The sequence below is a fragment of the Condylura cristata genome, unplaced genomic scaffold, assembly GCF_000260355.1.
Source record: "Condylura cristata isolate star-nosed mole 26May11 unplaced genomic scaffold, ConCri1.0 scaffold00005, whole genome shotgun sequence".
In the NCBI taxonomy this organism is placed as follows: Eukaryota; Metazoa; Chordata; class Mammalia; order Eulipotyphla; family Talpidae; genus Condylura; species Condylura cristata.
This window is the reverse complement of record NW_004567106.1, coordinates 19,811,888-19,839,867: the sequence shown is the minus strand read 5'-3', so window position 1 is coordinate 19,839,867 and position 27,980 is coordinate 19,811,888. Positions and strand designations below refer to the sequence as shown.

General features: G+C 36.7%; 2 protein-coding genes across 2 annotated transcripts in view; one reads left to right on the top strand and one right to left on the bottom strand.

The window, feature by feature from the left end:
- Positions 1-3,992: 3,992 nt before the first annotated feature.
- AGR2 (anterior gradient 2) lies at positions 3,993-14,201 on the top strand. The gene is made up of 8 exons (XM_004676739.2): positions 3,993-4,165; positions 7,202-7,347; positions 7,555-7,618; positions 7,732-7,784; positions 9,107-9,180; positions 11,315-11,378; positions 12,876-12,959; positions 14,113-14,201. The coding sequence occupies exons 2-8, from the start codon at positions 7,209-7,211 to the stop codon at positions 14,160-14,162; spliced, it is 528 nt and encodes a 175-aa protein (XP_004676796.1). The 5' UTR covers positions 3,993-4,165; positions 7,202-7,208; the 3' UTR covers positions 14,163-14,201.
- Positions 14,202-22,588: 8,387 nt separating this feature from the next.
- Positions 22,589-27,980, bottom strand: part of TSPAN13 (tetraspanin 13) — a 32,341-nt gene continuing 26,949 nt past the window's right edge. The window contains exon 6 of the mRNA XM_004676738.2: positions 22,589-23,161. Coding sequence (XP_004676795.1) covers positions 23,087-23,161 — 75 coding nt within the window. The 3' untranslated portion in view covers positions 22,589-23,086. The remainder of the gene's footprint in view (positions 23,162-27,980) is intronic.

The following is a 27,980-nucleotide window of genomic DNA, read 5'->3' as shown; positions in this document are numbered from 1 at the left end:
CCCATCTGACTGACTTTCCTTATTTTTAAAATAATGAGAACAAAATGGTGATTACCAGTGGAAAAGGGAAAAGGGTTGGGTAAGTCAGGTAAAGGAAGTCAGTTGGTGGTGGGAGGTAGAAATTGGACTTTAGTGGTACTCACACTTAGTAGCTACGGATGTCAAAATACATTGTACACCTGAAACATGTATAATGTTATAAACCACGTAATATCAATGAAATTTAAAGAAAAGACTATCTTCAAAAATAAGAAAATAATGATATCTGATGAGGTTCTTATGATGAACAACCAATTCTTCCAAGAGAAGTTTAAACTTTATATAGACTATAATCAGAGAATCAAATATTTTGCTGTCATGGAATTAATATACATAATATTGTTAATAGAATTAATAGACTGAGACCTAAGTGATCATAATGTAGAGAATAAGTGAAACAATTAGTAATAATAACTAATATTTTTGAGAGCTTATTATAGTCTATGTACCATTCTAAGCACTTTACATCTATTTAACCTTAAATAATCTTCTACAGATCCTCTAAAGTAGGCCTATTCTCCCGAGTTTACAAGTGAAACTAAGTATGGAGAAGGTAAGTAATTTGCAGGCATAGAGTATGTAAGAGTTTTAAAACTAGATTTGAATTCAAACCAATCTGAATGTACAACTTGCCCTCTGACTACTATTCAGTACTTCCTCTTGAGGGAATATCATATAATACTTCCTTAATTAGGACTCAAAGTCCTAACAAACTTCAAATGGCATTTGAGTTCACAGATATAGCACTCAAACCCCTTTCCAGCCCTATTGTCTTAGTTCCAGACAGAATTCACTCCAGCTAGTCCAGTCCAATTAAATATCCAATGAATCTACATTGCACATTCTCACTTGTCTCCATCAGAAAATTTCTACTATTAATTTGCACACATTACTAAATTGTAATCTCTACTTTCTCTGAAAAACATCAACAGTTGATGTCTATATTATTTACCTGTTGTTTACTGCAGGCTATTCTAATGTGGATGATTCATTTTTAGCTTAATTCTCTCTTCAGTTCAGTGTTTCTTCAGATTGTAAGTAACCATCAAGAACAAACAGTGGTTTCAAATTATGATAAGCCCCATGGTTTGGCTTATGATCCTAAATTGAAATTATATTGTATGTATCTGACTACCTCCATAACTAACCCTATCTTTTTCATCATCTCTCTAGCGTTTAGCATCGGACTTGCAACACTAGTAAGTTCAATGGATATTTGGTGAAGGGGTGAACCAGTGAGTGAAAAAAGTGAAATACACAGCACATATGGTACTCAAAAATTGCTAGTTAATATTACTAGAAGCCTCTAAATTTTACCCCAGAAATAGGAAATTGTCTACCATAATATCTGATTGAGTAAAAGTTTCTAAAATTATGACACAAATGTGTAACCTTTATATAATTGGGCCTGTTGTTAGGGTAAATGGTACCAAGCTTGGTGTGATTTACCAAGCAGGACTTTAATATAACACATTATCAAATCCTACTCAAGAAAAAAGTAATCAAAAACGTCTGTCAGTGAAAGCATATTTCCACAGCAGCAGGCAGATCCTTGCTAATGAAATTGATTACATGACACACTGTTAAAAGTAACACAGTTTAATAACATACAAGAAAACACCACACCTACCTGTGTCAAAGCATACTTATTCTATCTATGGACAAAGACCAAGACAGAAATGCCAGAGGGGCTATACCACTAATGTTTATATAGGTTATATTCTTATTTTCTCTCTGCCATATCTTACCCACTGTGACAAATACTAGGTTTTTACTGACACTAAAGTAGACACTTTAGTGTCTACATAGTGCATAGTAGTGTAATTATAGTACTATCACAATTAATTATAACAAACCAGACATTTTAAATACCACGTGTTATGAGATGAATTGTATCCCCCCAAAGTTCACATATTAAAACCCTAACCCCACGACCACTGATCATGACTATATTAGATACACGATATTTAAAGTAACTATTGTCTTAGAATAATTCACTGGCATGAATCCTAATCCAAAACAAGTGTCCTTAGAGGAAAAGTACATTAAGACATAGAACACAAATGAATATGGAGGAGTTAACAGTGTATAAGTTTTAAAACACATAAAGACACAAGAAGGAGCCCAAAATAGGTCCCAAAAGAAATCAGACCTATAGATACCTTGATCTCATATTCACAGCCTCCATAACTGTTAGAAAATCAGTTGCTACTGTGTAAGCTACCCAGTCTGTGGTACTTCGTTACATCTTTGTAACATCTGATTTAACAAAGTGATCTAAGACACCAAGTAGTTCTCATTTCTTAGTTCATTAAAGTCTCACTTAATAGCCCAAACAGTTGAATATGGTAATTGTATCCCCACTTTACAATTAGGGAAACCAAAGTTTCAGAGATGTTAAATGACTTCAATCAGCTGTCGGGCGGCTATCCGTGGCAGCATGTGGGAGTTAGACTACAATCCTGCCCAACACGTGATAGACTAGAGGATACCCAGACTTTGGTACCAACATTACCCTAAACTAATTGTGGGGCCTTAAGAAAATAATAATAATTTTTTTAGCTTTTTTTTTTTCCATCTGTACCATAAGGAACTTTTTCTTTTTTTTTAAAATATATTCGTTATATCATCCTTCATTTTTATACCACGTATGGTTTCCCCGTGAAATCCCACCACCAATCCACCTGTGCACCATCACCATAATCACTTGTGTTCTTCCCACCCATGTTCTGGTCCTTCTCCTTCCCCCTCCCCTACAGAATGTCTCTGATCTGTAGTTGCCTGATGATTTTGATTTTGATTTGTTTATAGTTACTTCTTTTTTCTGATTCCTTTTTTGTTTACCATACGGAAGTTGAACTGAATACTCTAATGGCTGAATAGACTAGGCATCTATATAAAAACTCTTTCAGTTTTAAAAGCTTAGTACAAATCACTGTTTTCAGTCAAACTCCCTAATGAACTATCTCCATAAACTCACTTAGAATTAAGAAAATTCACTATTTGGGAATTCTTTAATATTCTACCCACAGACTATAAAAACTTATTTGTTTATACATAAACAATATCAGCTGTATCTTCAAAATTATTTTCTCAAAAATATACATACTTGAGAAACTTAAAATGTCATTTCAAAATTTGTTTATATAAGGCTACGTCCCATTAGCTTATTTTCTGTTAGATTTCTTCCACTGTGAGTTTTTCAGGGTTACATACAGATTCAGGAGCAAAATAAAGGTTAAAATTTTGGTATAGAAAATATGAGATCCATCTAAAAATCTTTAGTGCATTATTGATTAATCTTGAGTGAAAAAAGGTAGCAGCAAACTTTAGTTGCAAGCTTGAAAATGAAATAAATGGCTTCCTGTTTGCCTAGCAAGAAAGTTTACCATGAAATAAAAGACTATCTGTGAAATACCTGTGAGCTCTTTGGCGGGAAATTGCTGCCTATATTCAATTGCAAGATAATTAATAAAACCTCCCAGAGTTAGGGTATCTATTTTCAACAACTTCCTCAGTTCTGAAATATCATATGAGTTCTTGATTTATTTTGACATACCTGTAATAAATGTACATTTTGTTTAACAAGAATAGGGAAGTGTGTCATGGAAAATCATTTGCCCCACAATGGAGGATAACTGCTTATATGACTGTTTAGTTTAAAATTGTGAATCATCTCCTATGTATTTTCAGCTAAATGAAGGCAATCTGCACACAGGGGAGAAAAAAAAAACCTACAAACTACATCCAATCACCTAAAGACAAATCAGCTTTCAGGCAAATCAAATGTCTTCATTTAAAGCTTACCTGGATTTGGCACTGAGCCAATCTTTTCCAACTCTCCTAACAATATGTCTTTATCAGCAAGATATAAATTGTTAAAACATGCAAACTTAAAGTTTTACCTTTTGCACAGTTTTTATGAACTGTAATCCCTTTAGCTCAGAAAAAGCTTGGGAAAAGGAAAGTTTCTTCCGAATTAACAACATGTGAATACAGGATTAGTGGGTGGGATTGGAGAGTTCGCTGGTGCATAAATAGAGGCTGGAGCTCAGCTCACACACTCAGAAGCTTGGATTGCATCGAGGCTGCCTGGCTCGCCAGATAGGTGGGTGGGGAAATCCAGGTAAGCTCCTGACAATAGCATTAGTTCACTTGTTAGAGTGAGCTTTGGCCTCTTATTACTGTGTCAAATTACAGGCAATCAATAGAGTAGTCCAAGGTAGTTTCATGGGCAAAAGAGTGAGACTTGGAGAGAGAATAATAGAATTTTCCCCAGAACTTCCCAGGACCTTTCTTTGGCCAGAGCTTTCAGAATTCTGCATTTCCGAGCTTGTACAGGAAGTGCGTTTTGGAAATACGAGGATGAGTTAAGGATATGGAGGTCTCAAGGTTGGGAGAGGTCCAGTGTCTTCTATCTCAGCCAGTGTATCCTGGTTACCATCTAAGCCTTTGCTTCTCTCCCCCTGGCTTTATAAAGTCAAGGCCCATAGGACTGTAAAACCTTAGTACAGATTGCTTAGAATTGCAATTCAGAAAATTATAGCAAAATTGTTTTGTTTCTCTGTAACAATGTCTGTTGCTTCTGCAGTCTTTTAAATTCATGAGATAGGCTGTAAAGGTAGAAATCTGATTGCTTTCTGAGCATTTACGAACAAAGAGCTGGAATTTACCGCAAGTTCATTCCTTGATCGTAATAATACAAAGAGAAAGTACAGGGGAGAGAGAAAAAAATCTCCAAATTATCAACATTTTCCATGGTGAGTGTTCTATTTGCAAGTGGTTTATGCAGGAAGTTTGCAGAGCAGTCTATTCATATTACAAAACTCAATAGATTGAATACAGAAGTCAGCCCAGAATAGGATGTTTGCCCAGCAGGAGTTACCTTAAATTTCCTTGATACATCCTGCCATAAAACATGTGTAATATATACACTTATCAATAGCCCCAACCTTGAAACCATGAAGCAATTGTGATAGCCACTTGCACAGTAAGAGTTGTCTATGAACTAAATATATAGATGAAATGCTTTATCACCAGTTTACCATTATTTTTCTAACATACATAGATGCTGCTACTATAAATAAAATACAAAGATCAAATGTTTGTTGATAAATTCCAAGTAGCTCTTTGGCAAGATTATGTTTGTGAATCAACTTATATTCCAAAAATATTCTCACAAAAGTATTTGAGATAGCTTTATATTTAAAAAGCTGTCATTGTACTAAGAAGGCTAGTGATTGTTGACTTGTAGGTACTACTCCAGTTGTAACTGCAGAATGCTGATATTGTTATTGCTACTGGATAGAAAAATAAAAATGTATTGGGTGCTTTGGGCTTGTATCTTTTTTGAATGATAAAAAATTTTGTGGCTACAAACTATGATTTGGCTAATATAATGCCTATTTTTTTAAAGATGTATTTTTATGCATACAGAACTGGGGTACAGGCCAGAGGTGCAGAGGCAGTGAAAGGATTCACCAAAGACAGAGTGGGGAGCAGAGCAGGCAGATTGATGAGTACACTGCTGAGGGGAGCAGCAGGCCAGTCAGGAGAGGTCTGCCACGCCATGTGGATCACCTCTGGGGTGGGGATCAAACTCATGCTGCAGTGGCTTTAGCTTCTTAGTGCTGTGCTTTAACCCCCTGCATCACCAGGGAGGGTCCTATAATGCCTCTTTTTAAATCAGCTAATGTTTAGCAAAATTTCCCCTCAACTACCAGAACATAAGAAATTTACCTCTTTAAAAATATTAAGCATTGGCCCTCCCTGGTGGCGCAGCAGGTTAAAGCACAGCACTAAGAAGCTTAGGCCACTTCCCCATGAGTTCGATAACCGCCTGCCCCAGAGGTGACAACATGGCGTGGCAGACCTCTCCTGACCCGCCCGCTGCTCCCCTCAGCAGTGTACTTCATTGATCTGCCTGTTCTGCTCCCTGCTCTGTCTCTGGTGAATCCTCTCACCCTCCACATTTCTGGCCTGTACCCCAGTTCTGTATAAACAAATAAATAAATCTTAAAAAAAAATTAAGCATTGATAGTCCATCCTGTTTCCTTTGCTGAGTTTGATTTAATTTAAAACTTACACAATAGTAATTAGATGTGTCATTTTAAGCAATCTCAGTCTTTATCTTTGAGAATCCCGTCACTAGCTTTGTATTTTTTCATTCCTGGATACTATGATTTGCTAGTGCAACTCACTTTGCTAGCCAAGTTTACTATCTTGTTACCTCGTACATCTATCTTATCTAGCAATTCACCTTCCTTTTTCTAGTAACCTCCTTCACAGTAGTGTGACTTTCCTGCAGAATTAAGTAAGTAATATTGGAAAGGGGTAAAGTTTTTAACCAAAAAGTTGTTGGATTGTTTACTCTGTGTTACCAAGTCCTGTGGAATAGCTGAGTTCACCAACTTCTGAAAGATCCACATAAAATCAAAGAGTTCTTTGAAAGGAAATGCATTTGATGTATTTTAGTCAATTTTAGAGCCAATATGTAGAGTGAGTAGATGTTACACTAGGGACAAAGCTGACTGCGTGCAACTCTTCAGTGAAAAGTTGGCAGGTTCTACATGAAATAAGAAATCATTTCACTCAGAATTCATTCTTCCATGGCAGTGTCTTCATTTTAACAAAAGATTAACAAAGGTTTCAGGATGGGAAGAGCCAGAATCTCAAAATATCAAGATCTGAAATAAAATCTTTGACTCTGTACCCATCTCATACATTTTCATCTCTCAGATCCTTCCTCAATAATATGAGACATGGGGGTGGAGGTAGGAAAAGAGGAAGTTACCCCTAATGTGACTTCCAGTGCAAATATATTGTAATATACAATTTAAATGGAAGTTTCTTAACTGTCAAAATATATACATCTGTCTCCTTGGTTTCTTAAAATATATATACATATTTCAATATTACAGAATTCTACAGAGGCTTAAATCAGTATATTTATATCTATGTGGGTCTATATGTAGCACTAAATCAATATTCACAATATGTATTCTTAAGAAAATTCTTTGTAAAGTAATATTTACTCTCATCACATATTCAATATTAACTAAACCTCACTTCCTTCTGTATGCCTTAGTGCGATAAAATCTTAAGGCTGCTAATTCCCTCTTGTTTTACTTATTTACATTTTGCTTACTTGTTTTCCTATCAGACTTGCCATGGAGAAGATTTCAGTGTCAACATTCTTGCTTCTTGTGGCCCTCTCCTACACTCTGGCCAAAGATGCCACAGTCAAACCAGGAGCTAAAAAGGATGCAAAGGACTCTCGCCCCAAACTACCCCAAACTCTCTCCAGAGGTAGGAGTTAGCCTTAGTTTCCAACACTACTTAATCGGGGAGCCGAACATATTTTGTGTGTTCCTTCTGGATTTATCAGTTTATAATTATTCTTACTTCCTCCGTAGTAAAGATAAAGATCTAGCTTACTTCTACCATTAATTTTCAACAGCTTTGAGTCTAAAATGACATTGTTTTAAATCTACTGTTCATTCTGTTCTGTTCTAGGTTGGGGTGATCAACTCATTTGGACTCAGACGTATGAAGAAGCTTTATACAAATCCAAGACAAGGTAAAGCTGAGTTATATAGCTCTCAAAGCTCTCAACAGCACCATCTAGTGATAAGTAACTACAAAAAAATCCTACTCACTCAAAATCATCCAATCTCTCTTTATCTCTTAAAGCAACAAACCCTTGATGATTATTCATCACTTGGATGAATGCCCTCACAGTCAAGGTAACTTGTTCTAAATATAATTTCTTTTACAGGTTTTTAGCTTTAGGCTAGGGTCCAAATCACTCATCTTTATATTTTTAGCATCTAGCACAACTGAGTATTTTATGTAGCAAAAATATTTTAAAAAGCTCCTACATTTTGTGTTAATTACTGGTGCATACAGTGAAGACATACTCTAGAATTCATCCTTGATTTTTTGCTTTCTCTTATGTCCTACATCCAATACATTAGCAAATACCACTGTCAAAATACACCCTAAAGTCAGTATCAGCTTCATGGTCCTGCAACTGTCTAGTCACATAGAGCTTACCGTTTTTGAAGACTTGATTTAAAGCTCTGCTGTCACTGTATTAAAATTCTTAATAATTTTGAACAAGGGAACTCCATGTTTTTACTTTGTTCTGGGCCCAGTATATTACGGAGGTCCTGTTCATATACAGTAATTTCCTGTTGCTTCATTGCTACTGCCAGTCCAAACCAAGATCACATCTTGTCTAGACTACTGCAATACACCCACCTGCCTCACCAGTCACCCTATAGTCAGTTTCCCAGATAAAAACCAAAATGAGACTGTTAAATATAAACCAGATCCTATCACTCAGGTTCTCAAATGACTTCTCAACACAGATAAAACTGACTCCCAATCCTGACCAGGGCTTGTAAGACTATTATCTGGTCTCTGATTCTCTTCCACCCTTCCCAGTCTCCCCATGTTTACTCTTTACTCCTCCACCTAGCTTGGTCTTTGTGCTTTTCCTCAAACACCTGAGCTCATTACTGCTTCAGTGTTACTCCTTTTACAGTCCCTCTGCTTAGAATGACTCACTCTCAAAAATCATAAAATGGATTACTCTCACATTAACATCACCTTTCCAAAGAGGTCTATTCTAGTCAACCCACAGCTCTTAAATTGCTTCTCTTGCTTCATTTTTCTTCAAAGTACTTCTCTCTACCTATGTTAGGTATTTATTTACTTATTTATGATCAAGCTCCTACACAAGCATATGAGCGCTATGAAGAAAGCACATTACTTTTTTCCTAGTACTCTATCCATATTGCACAAAACAGTGCATACATACAGTATCCACTCAATAAGTATGGTTGGGAAAAAACAAATGGATGGATAAAGAATGAGTGAGTGAGTGAGTGAATTATAAGAAACAAAGGTAGTCAGTTACCTCTATATTACTTCAGTAATCATCTGCTAAATTGGAGAAGTAAAATACTATATTAAAAATACAATTCAACTTAAAATGTAGCAAAGAACAATTGTTTTAACTGGTAATGAGATCGATGTGTAATGATTCTTCTTTACATTTTAGCTTTAAAGAAAGTGTTTGCTGAAAACAAAGAAATCCAGAAATTGGCAGAGCAGTTTGTTCTCATCAATTTAGTTGTAAGTTTACTTTTCACCATCCCTAACATTTCTCTTTGGATAATTACTTGAAAAAGAAGATTCATTTTCCCATAAATATTAGTCATAGTCATATTGCATGAACTATAACCTGTCCCCAATACCTTATTTTACAGATTGGAGATAACAATATCTTATTTTATTAATAATCTGTCTTGCATTTATTTTATTTAGTGATTTATAATGTTCAATTACCTGAAACATACTCTCCTGTGGTTAGGTTTATGTCTGTTGCTGTAATCATTAGGCTTTTGTTTTTGCAAATTACTTTCTGCTCCTATAGTCCCAGCTGCTCCACATCCATTCTTAATCCTTGTTCCGCTCTATCTAGAAAAGACAAAGTTTTGGCTGTCTAAATTTAATCATGCAACTGTGCTTTAGCTTCATAAGTTCCCATCTATTCATAAGTTTCCACCACTTTCTGTTGAGTGTGTGCAGTGCACAGAGCACGGGGTCTCCCTCTTCCCCCCCCCCTTCAACCCTCTCCTTCTTGCCCTTCCTCCTTGTCCATCGCTACCTCCCTCTCTCTCCACAGATTGACAGGCTTGCTTCTCCAAAGTACACAGACAGTTCTTCCTCATTTCCCTTCAAGGACCTTTCTTCCCTCTACCTCTTAATGTTAGTGATTTGATGACTCTATACTTGAGCTGATCCTCTTTTTAAATTTTATTTTCTCCATTCATTCACACTGTCTTTCAGCAACACCTACACACTGGTGATTCCCATATCTTACCCAAAACAACTTGCAACTTGTGTATACAATAGAGATCTAGATATGCCATAATTAGCTTAAACTCAGTATATTTAATATGAGTAAGTCATTTTGGCCCAGGCCTTTCAAATTGCTCTTCTTTCTCTATTTCATCAAAGGTATTATTCTAGACTGGAATCTCCTACTCACTTTGTTTAACAGTCAAGAAGTCCTATAGTTCTAAATTCTAAATATTCTTACTATTACTTCCATATAAAATGAGGACCACCTATTTTGGCGTACAAATTTTTCATTTTACTTACTTTACATTAGTACTGCTAAGTGATTCCCTGCCTAATAGACTTACATAACCACATATAAAGGTAACTCTAAAGATCCCAATTTGAATTGGGATCACAGTGCCTCTTCTAACATGCTCCCCTGGCTTTTCTCTATGCACAAATACAATCATGGCATGCTGAAAAAGGACATTCATGCTCCAGCCCCAAAGCAACTTGAGCATCTTCTATCACCACCTCCTTTATATTTAACACTGAGTCATATCAAAAGGTGTTATATGCCTTTGCAGACTGCCTACACCCAGTGCCTACATCCATCTTCTTTTCCATGCAATTCATCCCTATTCACTCTTTAAGATTCCCCCCCTGGGCCCTCCCTGGTGGCGCAGCGGGTTAAAGCACAGCACTGAGAATCTAAAACCGCTTCTGCATGAGTTCGATTCCCGCCTGCCCTGGAGGTGACCACATGGCGTGGCAGACCTCTCCTGACCCGCCCGCTGCTCCCCTCAGCAGTGTACTTCGTCGATCTGCCTGTTCTGTTCCCCACTCTGTCTCTGGTGAAGCCTCTCGCCGCCCCTGATCTTCTGGCCTGTACCCCAGTTCTGTATGTACAAATAAATAAATCTTTAAAAAAAAAAAAAAAAAGATTCCCCCCCTAACTTGGGAAAGTGCTAGAATACCTACTAGATACTCATATTCACTTTCCTACCAATAGACTATGCATTCATTAAAGATAAGTTCTATAAATAGTTAAATTAAGAAAATTCTAACTTAAAAAATTGGAAAGAAAATCTTGTCTATTTCTGGACTCCTGCAAAAATGAATTTTGCTTTTTTCAGTAATCTATTCACGATTTCTTCCCAAACACTTTAAATCCTCCCATAATTCTCTTATTGAACACATTTGTTGATTTCATATTCAGCTCTTTACTTCATGTGTTGAATTATATTCTTCTCCACCTTATTATTTCATGCTTATCTTCTCATCAGCATCATAAACTTTATTGAAGAGACATGACATACACTTTTTTAACATATCTAGCCCAGGAAGCCCAGGAATGGGCAGTTTCTAAAATAACAAATTTAAAAATAAACAAACTAAAACTTTTCATTTTTTTAAATCTTAGTATGAAACAACTGACAAACACCTTTCTCCTGATGGCCAGTATGTCCCAAGGATTATGTTTATCGGTAAGTACAGTGATGGGAGATTAAACAGACCCTTAACATCACACAAATGCCACTCACTCCATCTTGTCCTCTGCCCCCTCACCTCACCCTCACTGGACATTCTACAAAGGCCAGGGTCACTTAAAGCTCTAGCCAGAGGTATAACATTCCTTTTAGGCTCCACAGCTTCTTTTCACTAGGAAGTACTCTATCAGCTACTGAAATTCAATGAGGACCAGTCAGACCTCCAGCGGTCACTTCACTGAACGTGGCCTCTTTGCACGCGTTCTGTACCTTCCATCTACGAAGCCCGCTGGAGGTATCCCGCAAAACCAGATGTCTGGGAAGCAGCAGCACTGAGCTCAGTGCTTCTCCGTGCTGCCTGCATATTCCAATCACCTGAAAGATTTTGTAAACGAAGCCTCCCTTATCGTAGCTCAAAACTTCAGTATTTTTATAAAGCTCTGCAGGTAGTTTCAGTTAACAGCCAGGGCAGCTCAGTGAGGGAGAGGCTTTCCTTATAATTAGACCATTGTAATGTGTGTCTGCTGCACCCGCCCTGGGTTTGCGCTGCTCCTAAGCCGTGGTTGATCAAATGTATGTCTATTTCTTGTAATTTGTGTTGGTTGGTCCTAGTCCAGTGGCCTCAAATGACAGATTGTCCGCTTAAGTATCACTGTCAGGCTCCACACTTAAAATGGTTCTCACAGAAGCTTTATTAGTTTTCAGGGCAGTTACCTAAGGGGTAACTGTTACCTAAGGGCTCTTTCAATCAGCCCTTTTTAAGATTTAAACTTGCTTGTATCTGAATAACTCCTTTTTGTTGCACCTTACATTTAAAATGTGAAAATATCTTACCATTCCCCACCCCAAACCCCCATATCTTAGTAATGGATAACATTAAGTATATAACATGGGGAAAAAAGGATTTAAACCAAGGAATATATGTATACATAAGGGATGACTGCTGACTTTCTAAAATGTAAACATCTATTTCTAAAATGCAGCTGGTTAAAAATAAAAATAATGGGGAGTTGGGGGCTACACTACATGCTAATCAACCATTGCCTGTAAAGGCTTATTTTTTATTCACTTTTTTAAAATCTCGGGTTTTGAAAACTGGCATTGGATGTCAGTTTCTAACTATCTGGGAAACACCTTTCAGTAATGACATAGACGTATCACAGGTTTTAAGCTGTTTCTTAAATATTGATTGCCAATGTTTTCACCAAAACAAAACAAAAATTCCCAACAATATATTTTATCACATCTTCAGGTTGCTATATTAGGAAGCAGAGTTCATAATGTTTTCCTCAAATAGCACAGGCAGCTGTTGACGCTGCAGCTCCCCTTGGGTACTGACAGCAATGGCAGGTTGCAGAGTAGATGTAGAGAACAGAACTCAGCCCAAGGGACACACACTTAGTTCCTCACTTAGGATGTGGATAAATACATAGACTTCATCAGGTAAGAGAGAGGTTACTTGGAAACTCAGCACTCTTGTCTTTTGCCTTGTAGACCCATCCTTAACAGTTAGAGCCGACATCACTGGAAGATACTCAAATCGCCTTTATGCTTATGAACCTTCAGATGCAGCTCTATGTAAGTGTTACCTCTTTTGTACATCTCTATTGCTGCCCTGCTGGAAGGAGAGGTTACTTGGTGAGGAGAAAACTCTGCTCAGAGACAGAGAATCTCTGAGAATTCTTGTGTCATCAAGCAAATCACTTTCACTTTGAGACTGATTTTTAAAAATCTTAAGTGAAGATGACTTATTTTGATTAGGTAACTTTTACTCCTGGGGCTGTCTATGACAAATAGTACCTATTTTCTCAGGCTTTCCCCTTAGGCACACTAACTTGCCACTCCTACCACAGAATTGAGTGCAACAGTAATTATACAATTGCAGTAACAGTAGAAATCTACATGCTCTGTTAAGTATTTTTTTCTAAAGAACAAAAGTGAAATGAGGTAGCCCAGCTTGTTGAAATTGAAGGTAAGTTCACTTTTAAAGTTCAACAGGAAAGATAGTTCCAGCTTGTTGCCAAGATACTCAGTGCCCCTGGGGTTGTGGTAAAATGAAAAAAAAAAAAAATTAGAGACTCAAGGCAAGTGGAACACCTCAAAAGGAGACTATACCTAATGTGACATCTGATTAGTCCTTCTGGGGAAAAAAAAATTGAATTTTTACCTAAGAACCCATTTTGCCCTCGTATGGCCTGCCTATAACTATGCTAACCAGAGTGTTAGCCATCAGCCACATGAAGAATGTTTTTTTATATTAAATTGAAATTAGAATTTAAAATTCCATCCTGCACACACACACTAGTCACACTTCAAGTAGCAAGTAGTTAGTGCATAGGTACTGAGTATTTCTCATCATCATAGGAATTTCCATTGGACAACATTGACCTATATTATGTTGGAAAAGATTTTCTTGATCCATTAGTAATGTTTCCACTGGATGAAGGGAAGACAAGGAGCACATTCCATGTACTGGTCACTCTGGAGATGCCAAGGGGAAATGTCTTATACAGTTAATATCAGTGTCTTGTAGAAAGGGCACTTAATAAATATTGGAAGAGAACGAGAAGCCATTGCAGATCATTCTGGAAAAAGTTTTTATATGATTATCGAGTTCTTACCCTATGATAAAATAGCACTCCATTAAACAATGATAGAGTACCTGCGTTTGGGGGAGTTACTGTATTTACTCATTCCTGGTAGCATTTTGATGCTCTCCTTCTCCCTTTAGTACTGGACAACATGAAGAAAGCTCTCAAGTTTCTGAAGACTGAATTGTAGAGGAAAAAAAAATCTGCAAACTCTTCCTCTCTTCCATCTGTTAATCCTTGAGATACGGAAGCAGAGATTTTTAGAAGACTATGGATAATGTGGAAGCACTGGTGGACATACAGAAAAGATTATGGTCTAATGTTACAACAGCTACTTTTTAAAAAATTGGTTCCAATTTGTTTTATGAAAACAATATTATATACTACCATAGTGAGCCATGATTTTTAAAAAAATAAATCCTTTTGGGAATGTTCAAATTGTTGTTTTCCCAATTTGCTCTTTCACAGAAATGCTATTTGGTTCATTTACCAAATAAACCCTGTGGATGCACACAATAGTCACAAAAAGGGGGCAAGACAAAGCTACTTCAAGCACTAAGACCAAAGACAAACTTTCTATCTCACCTCACCATAGTTTGTCAGTGGTTGAATAAAGTACACATGAACTTAATCAGTGAAAAGTATCACATTTACCAATATACGCTTTAAAGAATATGCACAAAAGCATTCCAAGAAAATCAGGCACCTACTTCAAAACAACCCTTCTCCATCTTAGCCAGAAATTTCTATGCAGGCACTTAAATTCCATAATTAGTTTTAACTAGGTTTTGCCCAAGTAAATGCTCTCAGAGAAAAGAGCTCTAACAAGTAGTTTTCTTCTTCAGAAGACTAATTTAGTGAAAAAGTCACTCAAAGAACATCCAAGAATTCCTAAAGAAATCTTAAACACTGATTTTAAAATAGATTTTTTTCTCTCTCATCATATTATGAGTTAGAATATCTGATCTAGAATAAATTCCGTTAAATTGGTGCCATCTTCACAAAACTATAATTGGTTGGAAGAAGAATAAAGGTCTGTATTATGTCAATGCATAGGGATTGGAGATCACTGCATGTCTCTGGAAATATTTTGAGAAAGAGTATAGCTTCAGAAAGTGGCTCTTTATTAACTCTTTATTCTGACAGAGTTAAGTATATTAATTTCTTCACTACATGTTTAACTTCACATTCATTGTTATATAAAATTCCTTCGTTACCTAGCTCCCTGAATACAATGCTTTCTTTTATTTTACTTAAGATTTACTTATGCATGCAGAACTGAGGTATAGGCCAGAGGTGCAGGGACAGTGAGAAGACTCACCAAAGGCTGAGTGAGGGGCAGAACAGACAGAGGGCAGAACAGACAGATTGACAAAGTGCACTGCTGACGGGAGCAGTGGGTGAGACAAGAGGTCTCCTGCACCATGTGTGTCAGCTCCCTAGCCAGGGATTGAACTTGTATCAAACTCATGCTGCAGTAGCTGTGGATAGCTTCTAGATGCTGCACTTTAACCCACTGCACCACCAGGGAGATCCCTAGTACAATGCTTTAATGTTGACTGTTGTCTTGATTAAAAGTTTGAGAGGGGGGAGACAGCTTCTTTTCTGAGTAGATCGTTTGCAATTATTAACCTTTCCAGTGCAGATAATCTATTATAAATACTTTTCTCTCAGTACTGCCAAATAGCTATATACTAGTAGGTTCTGAGCATATATTGTTGACTTAATGATATCCAAATTCTCAGTAAAAACAACACTTGAGGAAATGTGCTTCTCATAAGTAGCTACCCTACATGTGGGTAAAATAGTTAAAAGGGTAAAACAATGGGAACAGAAAAATGTTTTTACTTGTATAAACAAACACACTGAATGACAACTTTTAAGCTATTCGAATTTTCTCTATAATAAAGCAAAGTAATATTTTTTAAATTGTGCTGATGTGAAACAAGGCTAAGTCCTTAAAATTTACTGAATGACAAAATGTTATTTTAACAATATGTAATTTTAAAAATACATAAATTTCATGGAAGTCAAATGTCAAGATGGCAAAGAGAATGAGTTTCCCCTAGGAAAGTATTACAAATAGAGCAACAGTCATAAAAATATTAACTTTGATCCAATCTCTTCTACTTCTGAGACTATCATCTTACTACGGAAATCATTCAAAGAAAGAGGTCATTCAAGAGAAAGAGGTCAATGCCAATAGCAACATTATTTAAGCAAATGTGAAAATGAAAATTGGCAGCCACCAAAGACAATGGTTCATTGACATAAAACACTTTACACTGACATCTATAAAAGTAATAAAAGTTATGGAGAAATAGAACAAAATACAGTATATAATTTAAGAATTGTAACTACAGTAACATATACAGGTTTGAAATAAAGATGCAAACCTGAAAACTATCACTTTACAGTCTTGCAAGTATTAGCAAAGGCCATTCTTTCTAAGAAGCCCTTTAATATAACACATTATCTTTAATTTGCATTTAAAGAAATTTAAATGAAAGCATATTTTTATGTTCTCTGACTACAGAGAATGAAATAGTAAAAAACTAGGGATTATTATTTTCAAGGACTAAATTAAAAAGGTTGGTGAGATGGTAGAAAGGTTAACTGGTGCAGCCATCATGAAAAACAATTATTCCTCAAAAAACTAAACACAGAAATATTGTCTGATCCAATATGTCAGTTCTGCATGTGTGCCCGAAACACCTGAAAGCTGGGAAAAAATACTTGAATGCTCACATTCATAATAGCACTACTAACAATAACCAGGAGGCAGGAGCAACCCACATCCACATCCATCAAGAGATAAATGGATAAAAGAAATGTGGCAAATACATACAATGGAATATTATTCAGCTTGAAAAAGGAAGGAAATTCTGACACATAACTTCAACATGGAAGAACTGTGGAGACGTGATGCCAAGTAAAATAAAGAGACAGACACTGTATGATTTCACTTATATGAAGTACCTAAAGCAGACATATTACAGAAAGGTAGAATAGTGGGCGCCAGAAGTTGAATGGAGGTGGCTATAGCATTTAGCAGGAACAGAGTTCCAGTTTGGAAAGATGAAAAACTTCTAGAAATGGAGCAATGGAGGTAAATGGCTGTGCAACAATGTGAATGTAGTGAATGTACTAAACTTTACATTTAGAAATGGTTATAATGATAAACTTTACCATGCATACTTTACCACAATTAAAAAAAACTTGTTTTTACATTTTTATCTGAGGTCCCACAAGACAGGGAGAAAAGAGGGGAATTAACTTTTAAAGATCTTGGTAATATAAATCATCTGTAAAGTTGCCGACATGGATAATGAACATGCCTCTCAAACCATTTTACCTGTTTTAGAATTGCAGCTTTCCTTGATCATCCATAGCTGGCTCTTTTGGTTTTTTGTTTTCCATATTCAGTAATCCTAAATAGCTACTGAGGTCCTGATCTTTAGCAATCACTGGTGAAAATGGAGACCAGAACAATCTCTATAAGAACTAGACTTTCTTCAGGCCCTCACCAAGGAGGCCCACATGGAAGTTCAAGTAGTCACCTGATCTAAAAGACCACTTGTCAAGTTGTGACCTGATTAACCTGTGAAAAGCAAGACCATGGAGTCAGCAAATATGGTTTTACCCTCCAAGAGATGCCTTTGGTCTCCTCTCATACACATTTTAACTCACAGGCAATGCCCTGAAGCCCGCATTTGAAAATGAGTTTCCAAAGCTGGTTTTCTGAGGAAAGCAGATAAGAAAGGGCCTGGTGCCGTAGAGTGTGGTTTTTGCCCTTTATCAAAACTGGAGGTATTTCAATAGCTGTTACTACCTCGTTGTGATTTGTCAATTAAGAAAAATGTCAACATGAAAAGCTTTATTTTCTTTTTTCTCCCTCTCCCTTTCTCTCTGGTGGGGTTAAAGGCATTGCTGGTTATTGAAGGATAGGCCTCCACAAGCCTTCCTAAGCTGTGTCACTTGGCACATTCATTATTTCAATCTTAGCTCAATAGAAACCTTGCAGGCTCACAGAAGTTTTCACTACACTACAACCAAACAGGGTGAAATTTAGACATTTAATCCAGAATTGGGGGTATTATCAGAAATAACATTTCTATTAGTTGAACGAAAAGGCAAACATCTAGTTACAAATCATGTGGCGGGGCCCTCTCAGTGGTGCAACAGGTTAAAATGGAGCACTATGAAGCTAGCCGCAGCCCCTTCAGCACAAGTTCAATCCCTGGTCAAGAAGGTGACACACATGGCGTGGCTGACCTGTCCTGTCTGCCCTATTGCTCCCCTCAGCAGTGCACTTCATCAGTCTGTCTGTTCTGCTCCCCACTCTGTCTCTGATGAATTCTCTCACCGCCCCCGCACCTCTGGCCTGCACCCCAGTTCTGCATGCTAAATAAATCTTTTTTTAAAAAAAAAAAAATCACGTGGCCTTCACCAAAAGAGTTCTCTCTCCTTGACGTTCTACCCTTTTACCCCATTTGGTTTTTGCTCAGGATATACAGTGTCATTTTGTCCCACTGGTTTTAAAATTCACATCCACATGGATTCTCCATATGCAATTACTTTTTTCTTTCCTCCTACTAATCTCTCTAATGTTGATTTGATTGTTTGACCAGTCTGGGAACATTCCAGAGGGATAGTGGGAAATTCCTTTCCAACTCTCAAGGTTCCCCTAAGAATACTTAGAAGACATTCACCAAGGATGTATACTGCATGTCAACTAGAATAGAGAGCTGGATATAAAGAGTAACTGCTATCCAAACGTACTAAGAACAGCTTCATACAATTCCCTCACTTATCCAGAGCCTGAAAAAGCCCTGAACTTTATTATCATTTCTAATAAGGCAACTAGGATGCAAATCATATTTGTAAAACCACGATGCTTGAAGTGTATTTTTTTCCTATGAAATACCCTGTAAAAAAGTGATTTGTTTTTTTACCTGCTAAAAAGTGAAATAGTTTCACCTATGTACTCAGAGCATTTCAAAGGAATGAATACACTTAAGCAGAGCTAACCAAATATTTAGAAAACTTGTTAAAAGGATTTGGCTTAAAGAAACTAAGAACTAAAACCCACACTTCTGGTTTCTTTTCTCTCTGAAAGATTCCATTCAGCAGCATGTTACTAGAGTTGAATATGTAGAACTGGTTTTCATACCAAACTCATTCCTGCTTAGATAACACAGGATCTGAAATGAATTCATGCTACATGAGCTCAGGTTCTAGAAATAATAATCTACCAGTTTTTCCTTTGTGTTAGCATTTTATTCTCTAAAACTTTACTTTGAACATCAAAGGCAACTAGGTAAATAGTCTGAGAAACAGTCCCTTAAGTAGAATGTGTACACAGGGAGTAAAATAAATGTTTTAAAAGTAGCACAGTTCATCTTTTTTTTTTTTTTTTTAAAGATTTATTTATTTGTACATACAGAACTGGGGTACAGGCCAGAGGCTCAGGGGCGGTGAGAGACTTCACCAGAGACAGAGTGGGGAACAGAACAGGCAGATCGACGAAGTACACTGCTGAGGGGAGCAGCGGGCGGGTCAGGAGAGGTCTGCCACGCCATGTGGTCTCCTCCGGGGCAGGCGGGAATTGAACTCATGGGGAAGTGGCTTTAGCTTCGTAGTGCAGTGCTTTAACCCGCTGCGCCACCAGGGAGGGCCAGCACAGTTCATCTTTTAAAATAAATACTAACTTTAGAAGGAAAAAGTTCTAGCGTATGAGTTTAAGCCAAATCCAAGTTTGTAACTTGAGGATCCTGATCTGAAACTAAACCTCTGAGCCTTGTGTCTGTAGCAGCACTTTTGTGCAGCGGGGCTTTGACCCTTCCTGTTATCCCAGGGTCAGCTTGGCTTCTGCAGGCTCATCCTTTGGTTCTCAGGGAAGACTATTCAGAGGTCTTTCCAGTGGACCCTATAATATGCTGCATAATGTATCTCTGCACACAGACACTAGCAAAGATCGCAGGATATCTCCTGAAAGAGTCTGGAAAATCTAGCACCTTCAAGTCGTGAGAATAGGAAGTGCAGAGTAACTGGTAAGATATGCTCTTGGTGTTTGAAAATGTGAATGACTTGTCAGTTACTATCTCTTCTTGTAATTCCATAGTTTGGTAGCCTTGAAAACTCATGTTTCCCGGGTTTCAATTTCTAACTAGCTTGATCCAAATAAGGCTGATTAGTGCACAAACCCATGATGAGATAGATAGAGGTAAAGACCCACTCTCTGGAGTAGTCTTTTTGCCACATAAACTGCACCAACAAAAAAAATACTCTGGAGATTCCAGAACCTCATACAAAGTACAAAATACAATAAAACAAACAGAAATTAAAAAAAAAATCCTAAAAGAACATAGAATTTAGCTATGTCTAAACATATTACTAACAATCTCAACTTAGGGTCCAAGTGGGAACATGTCAGGGTTACCCAGAGCTCTGTGTGAGACTGAAGGTATAGGAAATGCCTCCCTACTCGCTAGGTTCATCTCAGGATGAACAAGTAATCAAATAAGCATCAGATTATCAGGAGAAAAAGAAAAACTTAATTGTATTATATATATATTAAATTATACACACACACATATATGGAGAAATGCTAACATATATGGGAGCAAAAAAAGAGTATTTATCTGGGCCTCCTTGATGGTGCAAGGGGTTAAAGCCTCAGCCTTATGAAGCTATCAGCAGCCACTGCAACACAAGTTCAATCCCCAGCCAGAGAGGTGACCCAGGTGACCCAATGGCACAGCAGACCTCTCCTGTCTCACCACTGCTGCCCTCAGCAGTGTATTTCAGCAAATCTGCCTACTCTGCTTCCAACTCTGTCTCTTGTGAATCTTCTCACCCCCATACCTCTGGCCTAGACACTATTGCTTGTATGCATAAATAAAAATAAAGCCTTACAGCCCTCCCTGGTGGCGAAGCGGGTTAAAGCACAGCACTGAGAATCTAAAGCCGCTTCCGCATGAGTTTGATTCCCGCCTGCCCTGGAGGTGACCACATGGCGTGGCAGACCTCTCCTGACCCACCCGCTGCTCCCCTCAGCAGTGTATTTCGTCTCTCTGCCTGTTCTGCTCCCCACTCTGTCTCTGGTGAAGCCTCTCGCCGCCCCTGAGCCTCTGGCTTGTATCCCAATTCTGTATGAACAAATAAATAAATCTTTAAAAAAAAAAAACAACAAAGAAGGTATTTATCCTCGCCTGAAGGATGGAGGAGGTTCAAGGAAAGAGGAGGGAGGTCCATGTGATGAAAATACCACACACTGGGTAAACCACACCTTTGTTTTTCCATATAATTATGTTCTCCAATAGTAAAGTTATTTCTGGAGATAAGCTGAGTAATGTTAGCAATTTTCATTCTTTCTGATAGTTAATGGAGCACAAAAAGTTTTCTTAAACCTGCAGGATCTTGACTAAACTCAGCTTAAAATAATCCTCATGCCAAATGACACATTTTGGGAAGACCTCAGGAGGTTCATCCTTTAGTATACATGCTAATAAACTTCAATTTTTTTTCTCTTGTTAATCCTATTTTTATTGCAGGTGATTTCAGTTAATAACTTAGAATTTTTATTACAGGTGATTTCAGTTAGTATCTCAGAAGAACATAGGGAAATTCTTATTTTTCTTGCCCACATCACCATGGAAATGCTATTACGGGAATTCAGTTTTCTAGGACGATTAGTCAGGTTTCCAGTCATGCAAGTAATATATTTATAAAATGCTCAAATTTTACAGATTAACCATTCATCATCTTTCATGTTTAAAGCCCAATAGACAATTACCCATAAAATACAATATATTATATAAAATGCAAGTCAAATAATCAGTAAATTTTAGTAACTAGAAGGAATGAGTGACTTCACTTTTAAAAACCTTTCTCACCATGAAGAATAAACACTGAAATTAAACAATGAAACATTTCAACAAAAGATATGCATAACTACCAGAAAATATTACTGCTAGAAGTTCATTTTCAGGATTTGATTTTACACTAAAATAACATTACTTAGCTTTAAATCAACTAATGAGAACCTAAGGCAAAAAGAATTTCATTTCACTTAATTTATCAATTCTTCAATTACTTTCTTTAATCCAAACAATTATACACAAAGGAAGGTCCTGCTCTTTAATTTTTTAACATAATGTACATAGCCACAATACTATTTCAATTTCAAATTATGGGAAATCACATTCATCTATGCTTGGATTTGACAAGTTGATATTACAATACTGAGAAATTTCATGAAAAAGGCATTTAACAATTTGTAAGATAATCAAATATCTTTTTGCTACGTGGGCCAATGCATTAATAGTAATTTGTTTAAAAATGCAGTCTTTTGGACTATAAAAGAATATCAAGATATAGAGATATACTTTCTGACTTTGTCAAATTCATTCCATTTTGAAAGCTGAAGGCAAATGGTATACACCAGAACATTTCATGAGGCCATCTCTCCTTTGTACTTACCTGTAAAAGTCAAAAAAAGAAGCCACACTATCATGACATAGCTACTTCTAAAATACATTAATAGAACTGTAATCATAAAAGACTACTATAACTAAATTATCACTTTTATAGTAACAATTTTCACCACAATACATCTTTCCTATAAAGATAAAAAAAAATTGGGAATCTGGATTCCCCTTACTGAACTTAACATAATAGAATCTTATATTTTCTGGTTTTAATAAACTTCGGCTCTTTTTTTCCAACAGGAACTATCTACAACAGCAGAGCGCTACAATTAATTATTCCAGTGAGATGTATATTTAGATCACAATATGATCAACACAATAGTGCCATACAAAGTTTTTCTGCAGGTAAAAATGCTAAGAAAGGCCACAGTGGACAGTGCCAGACACTGTGAATACAGTAGATAACAGGTACCACTGAGGTTCAGAGACCACAATTTTCAATTTTGTTTCAGCAATGGAAAAAGAAAAACATTTAGAGAAACATAAGAGTAAAAATATATACTTCCACTGTCAATAATGTAATTTTTCAGATACTGTTTCCTTAAACAGGCAAATTAGCTTAACTTTAAAGTCAAAGAAAGTGAACAAGATCAGAATATGAAAGATATTCCTTGTTTCCTCATCAAAGGAATGCACTGGGATTAGCACGAGGATCTTTCTGGTTCCTGTATCGGTAGGTCAGCCAAACACCCAGGATCTGGAATAGAAAAAAGAGAGAAGAAAGAGAAGGTTAATGGCTGTGTATATTCAGCTTATCAATAAAATAACCCAGAAGCCTTGAAAGTACTCTGTATTGTTTGTTCAAAGGGGAAGAGATTACTTTCTCTTCTAAAAACTAGGAACCCAAACGAGAGACCCTAAGAAAAATTAACATGAACACTGAGGTAGATTAGAGAATGGCTCCAAGGATGTCCACATTATAACCCACAGAATCTGCAAGTATGTCATTTTATAGTAACAGAGATTTTGCAGATGTAATTGAAGATCATGATATAGGAAGATTATCTGGATAGACTCCACGACGTATGCACAAGAGTTCTTGGAAGAGAAAGGGCAAAACCAGATATTTATAAAGAAAAGGCAATATGATAACAGCAGCAGGGGAAACACAGTCAAAAAGATGCTGCAAGGTGCCTCTCTGGTGGCCTATGGGTTAAATCTCAGCACTACCACAGTGATGGTAGTTTAATTTATCAATTCTTCAATTGATAAAGTGAAGTGGCCTGAATCTAATACCTGGCAAGGAGCTGACCCACATATGGTACAGCAGACCTCTCGCTTCACCCACTGCTCCCCTCAGCAATGTGTTTCAGTACATTTGCCTGTTCTGTTCCCCACTGTCTCCAGTGAATCACCACTGGCACCTCTGGCCTACACTCTTGTATGCAAAAATAAATAAAACTAAAGCAGTAACAAAAATCCTACAATAACTATTTTGAAAACACAGATCATATGAACTGTTATAACTCCTACCTTAGGGGATGGGGGAGGCAGCATAAATTTAGAAAAGTAGTAAGTTGTTACTGTGCCATTTCCCATGCCAGGTTCACTAAGAGTTAACCAGCGTAACTTTTTTTTTTTAAATTAAGAAATGTGTGAATTCTACTTCTGCTACTTCAAAATAGATTTTTTTTTAAAGATTTATTTTTTCACAGAAAAAATAACAAGAACTGGGGAACAAGCCAGAGGTGCAGGGGCAATGAGAGGCTTCACCAGAAATAGAGTGGGGAGCAGAACAGGCAGACTGACCAAAGTATACTACTGAGGGGAGCAGCAGGCAGGTCAAGAGAGGTCTGCCACATAATGTGGGTCACCTCCGGGTTGGGAGATCAAACTCATACTGAAGTGGCTGCGACTAGCTTGCAGTGCTGCATCCTAACCCGTTGTGCCACCAGGGAGGGCCCAGATTTATTGTAATAATCAAAAATTCATAGACTGCGAAGAAAACAAATTTTAATGCAACATAATGAAATTAAATATTCATAACTACTCATTAACCCCTTAAATTATTTCTAGAAACGTGTGTTATGACCCAAATTTTGTCTACTGAACACAATTAACTGATTTACTGTAAAGTTTATGACTAGCAATGTTTATAGCTACACGCAAGGGATGATGGAACAATGGTTTGCAAATTGAATCAAGGAGCAACATGTCTAATTTAAGGAAGTGGCAAATCTGGTGTGAATTCTGTATGATGGGGAGAAAAAGAAATTTACTTAACACACACAAAACACTCTATGACAGTCTGCACTCCATGTACTACAAATTCAACAACTCCACAGTGATAGACTATCATTATCCTTATTTTACCAGTGAGAGAATGAGACAGAGAGGTTAAGTAACTGTAAAAATCACACAAGCACACAAGAGTTCAAACCTTGAGTTCATGCTCTCAATGTGGTTTTATATGGCAGTCTGACGTGCTACTGGTCATCCTCAGACTAACATTTCCCTGCCATTTAACCTACTCTGATTGCTAATATACTGAAATACTTATACACTCATCACAAAGCTACTTTTCTCCCAGTCTCCAACCTACCCACAAAACCATTTCCCTGACCAAACCCTGGAGCTGTGGCACCAGCTTTCCGGTTACAATTTTTGATGTGGCTAAATATTTCCATTTTCATCCCTGGATAAATGCCAGTTGTATAATTTACAGTTCTTAAATAAAACAAAGAAACTGGCTAAATTTAACACCCATAACTTGGTGACACGTTTTACCAAAATTTAACTTCCCAAATTCATCAATAAGTGACAAATGGGAAAAACTCTTTCTTTGTCCATTGCTGAATCACAATGTTCTCCTCACTCTGAGGGAGAGCTTGAAAGGTGGCCATGCCCCAAATACAAGTAAGTCAAAGTTAGATAATAATTGCATTTTAAACTTTCAATGGTGCTCATGATTTAAAGGCTTTCAACGTTAATTTTAACCAGACCTGACCAGGAATTTGCTGATTCTCTGTGTACATCCTGTATACAGTGGTCACCCAAAGACAGTTCCAAGCATAGAAATGTGTATGTAGATGTAATGACTTTAAATTTATTTTCAAGTATTATAAATAGTTCAAATCAAATCTTTCCATTTCCTCAATGATGGGAAATCAGCTCTTCAAATGCACCCTTTCAAATTCGGAGGCTCTATGGAATCCTGAGAAACAATTTCTTAAATGAGAGTTTACTCTCATTTACAAAACTAACTGTCCAGAAAATAGCAAGTTATGTAAAATGTCCAGCTGGTTTTCAAGAGAAAGTGGTTACACAAAATATAGAGAATTCTGTAAAAGACAAATAAAAATCTAAGACAAGTTTAAATTTTTAATGGATTGCTCTTTGAAAATCAGCCGGGTAGGGGTGAACCAACAAAGCACAGAGTATTTTTAGGGCTGTGAAAATATTGTGTGATACTATCATGATGGGCACATGTTTCTATTTATTTTCCCAAACCCACAGAATATAGAACACCAAGACTGAACACTAATGCAAACTATGACTTTGGTCAATATGCCAAAATGTGTTCCTTAACAGTAACAAATATATCACTCTGCTGAGTAATTATGAGGAAGGCTAGGTATTTGTGGGGGCAAGGAGAATACAGGAAATCTCTGTACCTTTCAGTGTTGCTGTGACCTTAATAAAACAGTTCTGTAAAAAAGTCCTTTTTTAAAAAAGAGCGTTAACTTTAAGAAAGGCAAAACTAAAGGCATGATCTGATGAGAAGAAAATGGAACGGCTCAAAAGAACTAAAATCTCAAAATAAACTTTGGATATAAAAAGAAACCATATTTGTCAAAATGTTGATAACTCTTGAGTCTAACAGATATATATAGATTGCTCATTCCAGTTTTTCTCCAACTAGATTTTTAATTTTTCATAACAAAAAAAAATCATGTTTTAAAGAGAAAGAAATGATGCACAGAAACATTTTCAAGCTGGATCTGAAAGATCTTAACTCAAAATCACAACCAGCACACAAGAGAGAAGTGAAAAAAAAAATACACAAAGTAGGAAAGAGTGTCAGGAGAAATATTTTAAAAACTGAATGCTAACTTTAATTTTTATCTTCACTTTGCTGATAATACTCAAGTATGGACTTTTTTATTCTTGAAAGTAAAAAAGAAAATGAACTAGAAAAAAATATATACACATATATAATGTGTTCTACATTAATATTATATACAATATATTGTATATAAGGTAATGCATATGTTGTACACATGTGTATGCATAATATAGTTCATACATGAATATTACATATAAACAATCAAAATGCAGCTGATAAAATTGCATTGCATAACTGAAATATGCTAAAAGAGTAAGACTTAACTTGTTCTCACCAAAAAAATAAGGAAACGTGGCTGCGTTTTAATTAACTACATAGGGTGAGGTATCCTTTCACAATGTATTCAAATATAGAATCAAGTTGTACACTTTAAATGTCTTATAACTTTGTCAACTGTACCTCAATGAAACTGAAAACTATATACATATAGTACATACGTATATAGATACATATACTTCTATATATAAAATCACCTAGATAAACCATTTAGGGAAAAGGTGACAGAATTCAGTGACAAGCAGAGGCCACCCTGGCCTACCATTAAGTATCAGCTTTATTACCTGGAGGGCCTGAGTTTAATCCCCGGCCAGGGAGCTGACCCACATGATGCAGCAGACCTCTCCTGTCTCGCCCACTGCTTCCCATAGCAGTGTATTTCAGTAGATCTGCCTGTTCTGCCCACTCTGACAGTGGTAAATCCTCTCACACCCCACTCCATACCTCTGGTCTATACCCCATGCAAAAAAAAAAAAGCATTACCCGACAACCGACAAGTAGAAAATACTGTGTTTTCAATAATAAAAAATAGTTAAGTAAATGCCAAAGAAATTGACAACAAATGAAGACATCAAATAGAATGAGGAATGAAAAAAAGAGACAGCAAGGGAGGTGAAGGAGGAAACAAAGGGAAGTGGACAACATTCTTATGCACCTGAATTTCTAATTCCCTTATGCTCATAGGGCCAACTTTTTTATGCACACTACATCATACCCTCATTCTAGGCCGGAAGCCCATTTGCTATTTTTATATAAATTCCCCATTTTTGTATACACTATTTTAATTTAATACATGCAAACCAGAGGGCCTCAATAAGAGTGGGAAGCTCACAAGCAAAAAAACACAGATGGTCAAAAACCATGACTATGTGGTCAGCTTCACTAGTTAGTCATGTTTTCAAAAGAGCAAATAGAAGTATATTATCTGTCAAACTGACAGATATTTTTAAAAGTAAAAATATTCAGCATTTGTGATTGAAATCAAAATGTGATAGAATCTTACTAGAATGCAAGTTAGCAATATCTATCAAAAACCTTTTACAATATTCTTACACTAAGTAAGTCACCTTTTATTTTATGAGATGTATCCAAAGGAAAAAAAATAGAGAATACAGATTTTAAAATTACATACAATAAAGGTGGAAAATTAAATAACTAAAAAGCTAAATGCTTT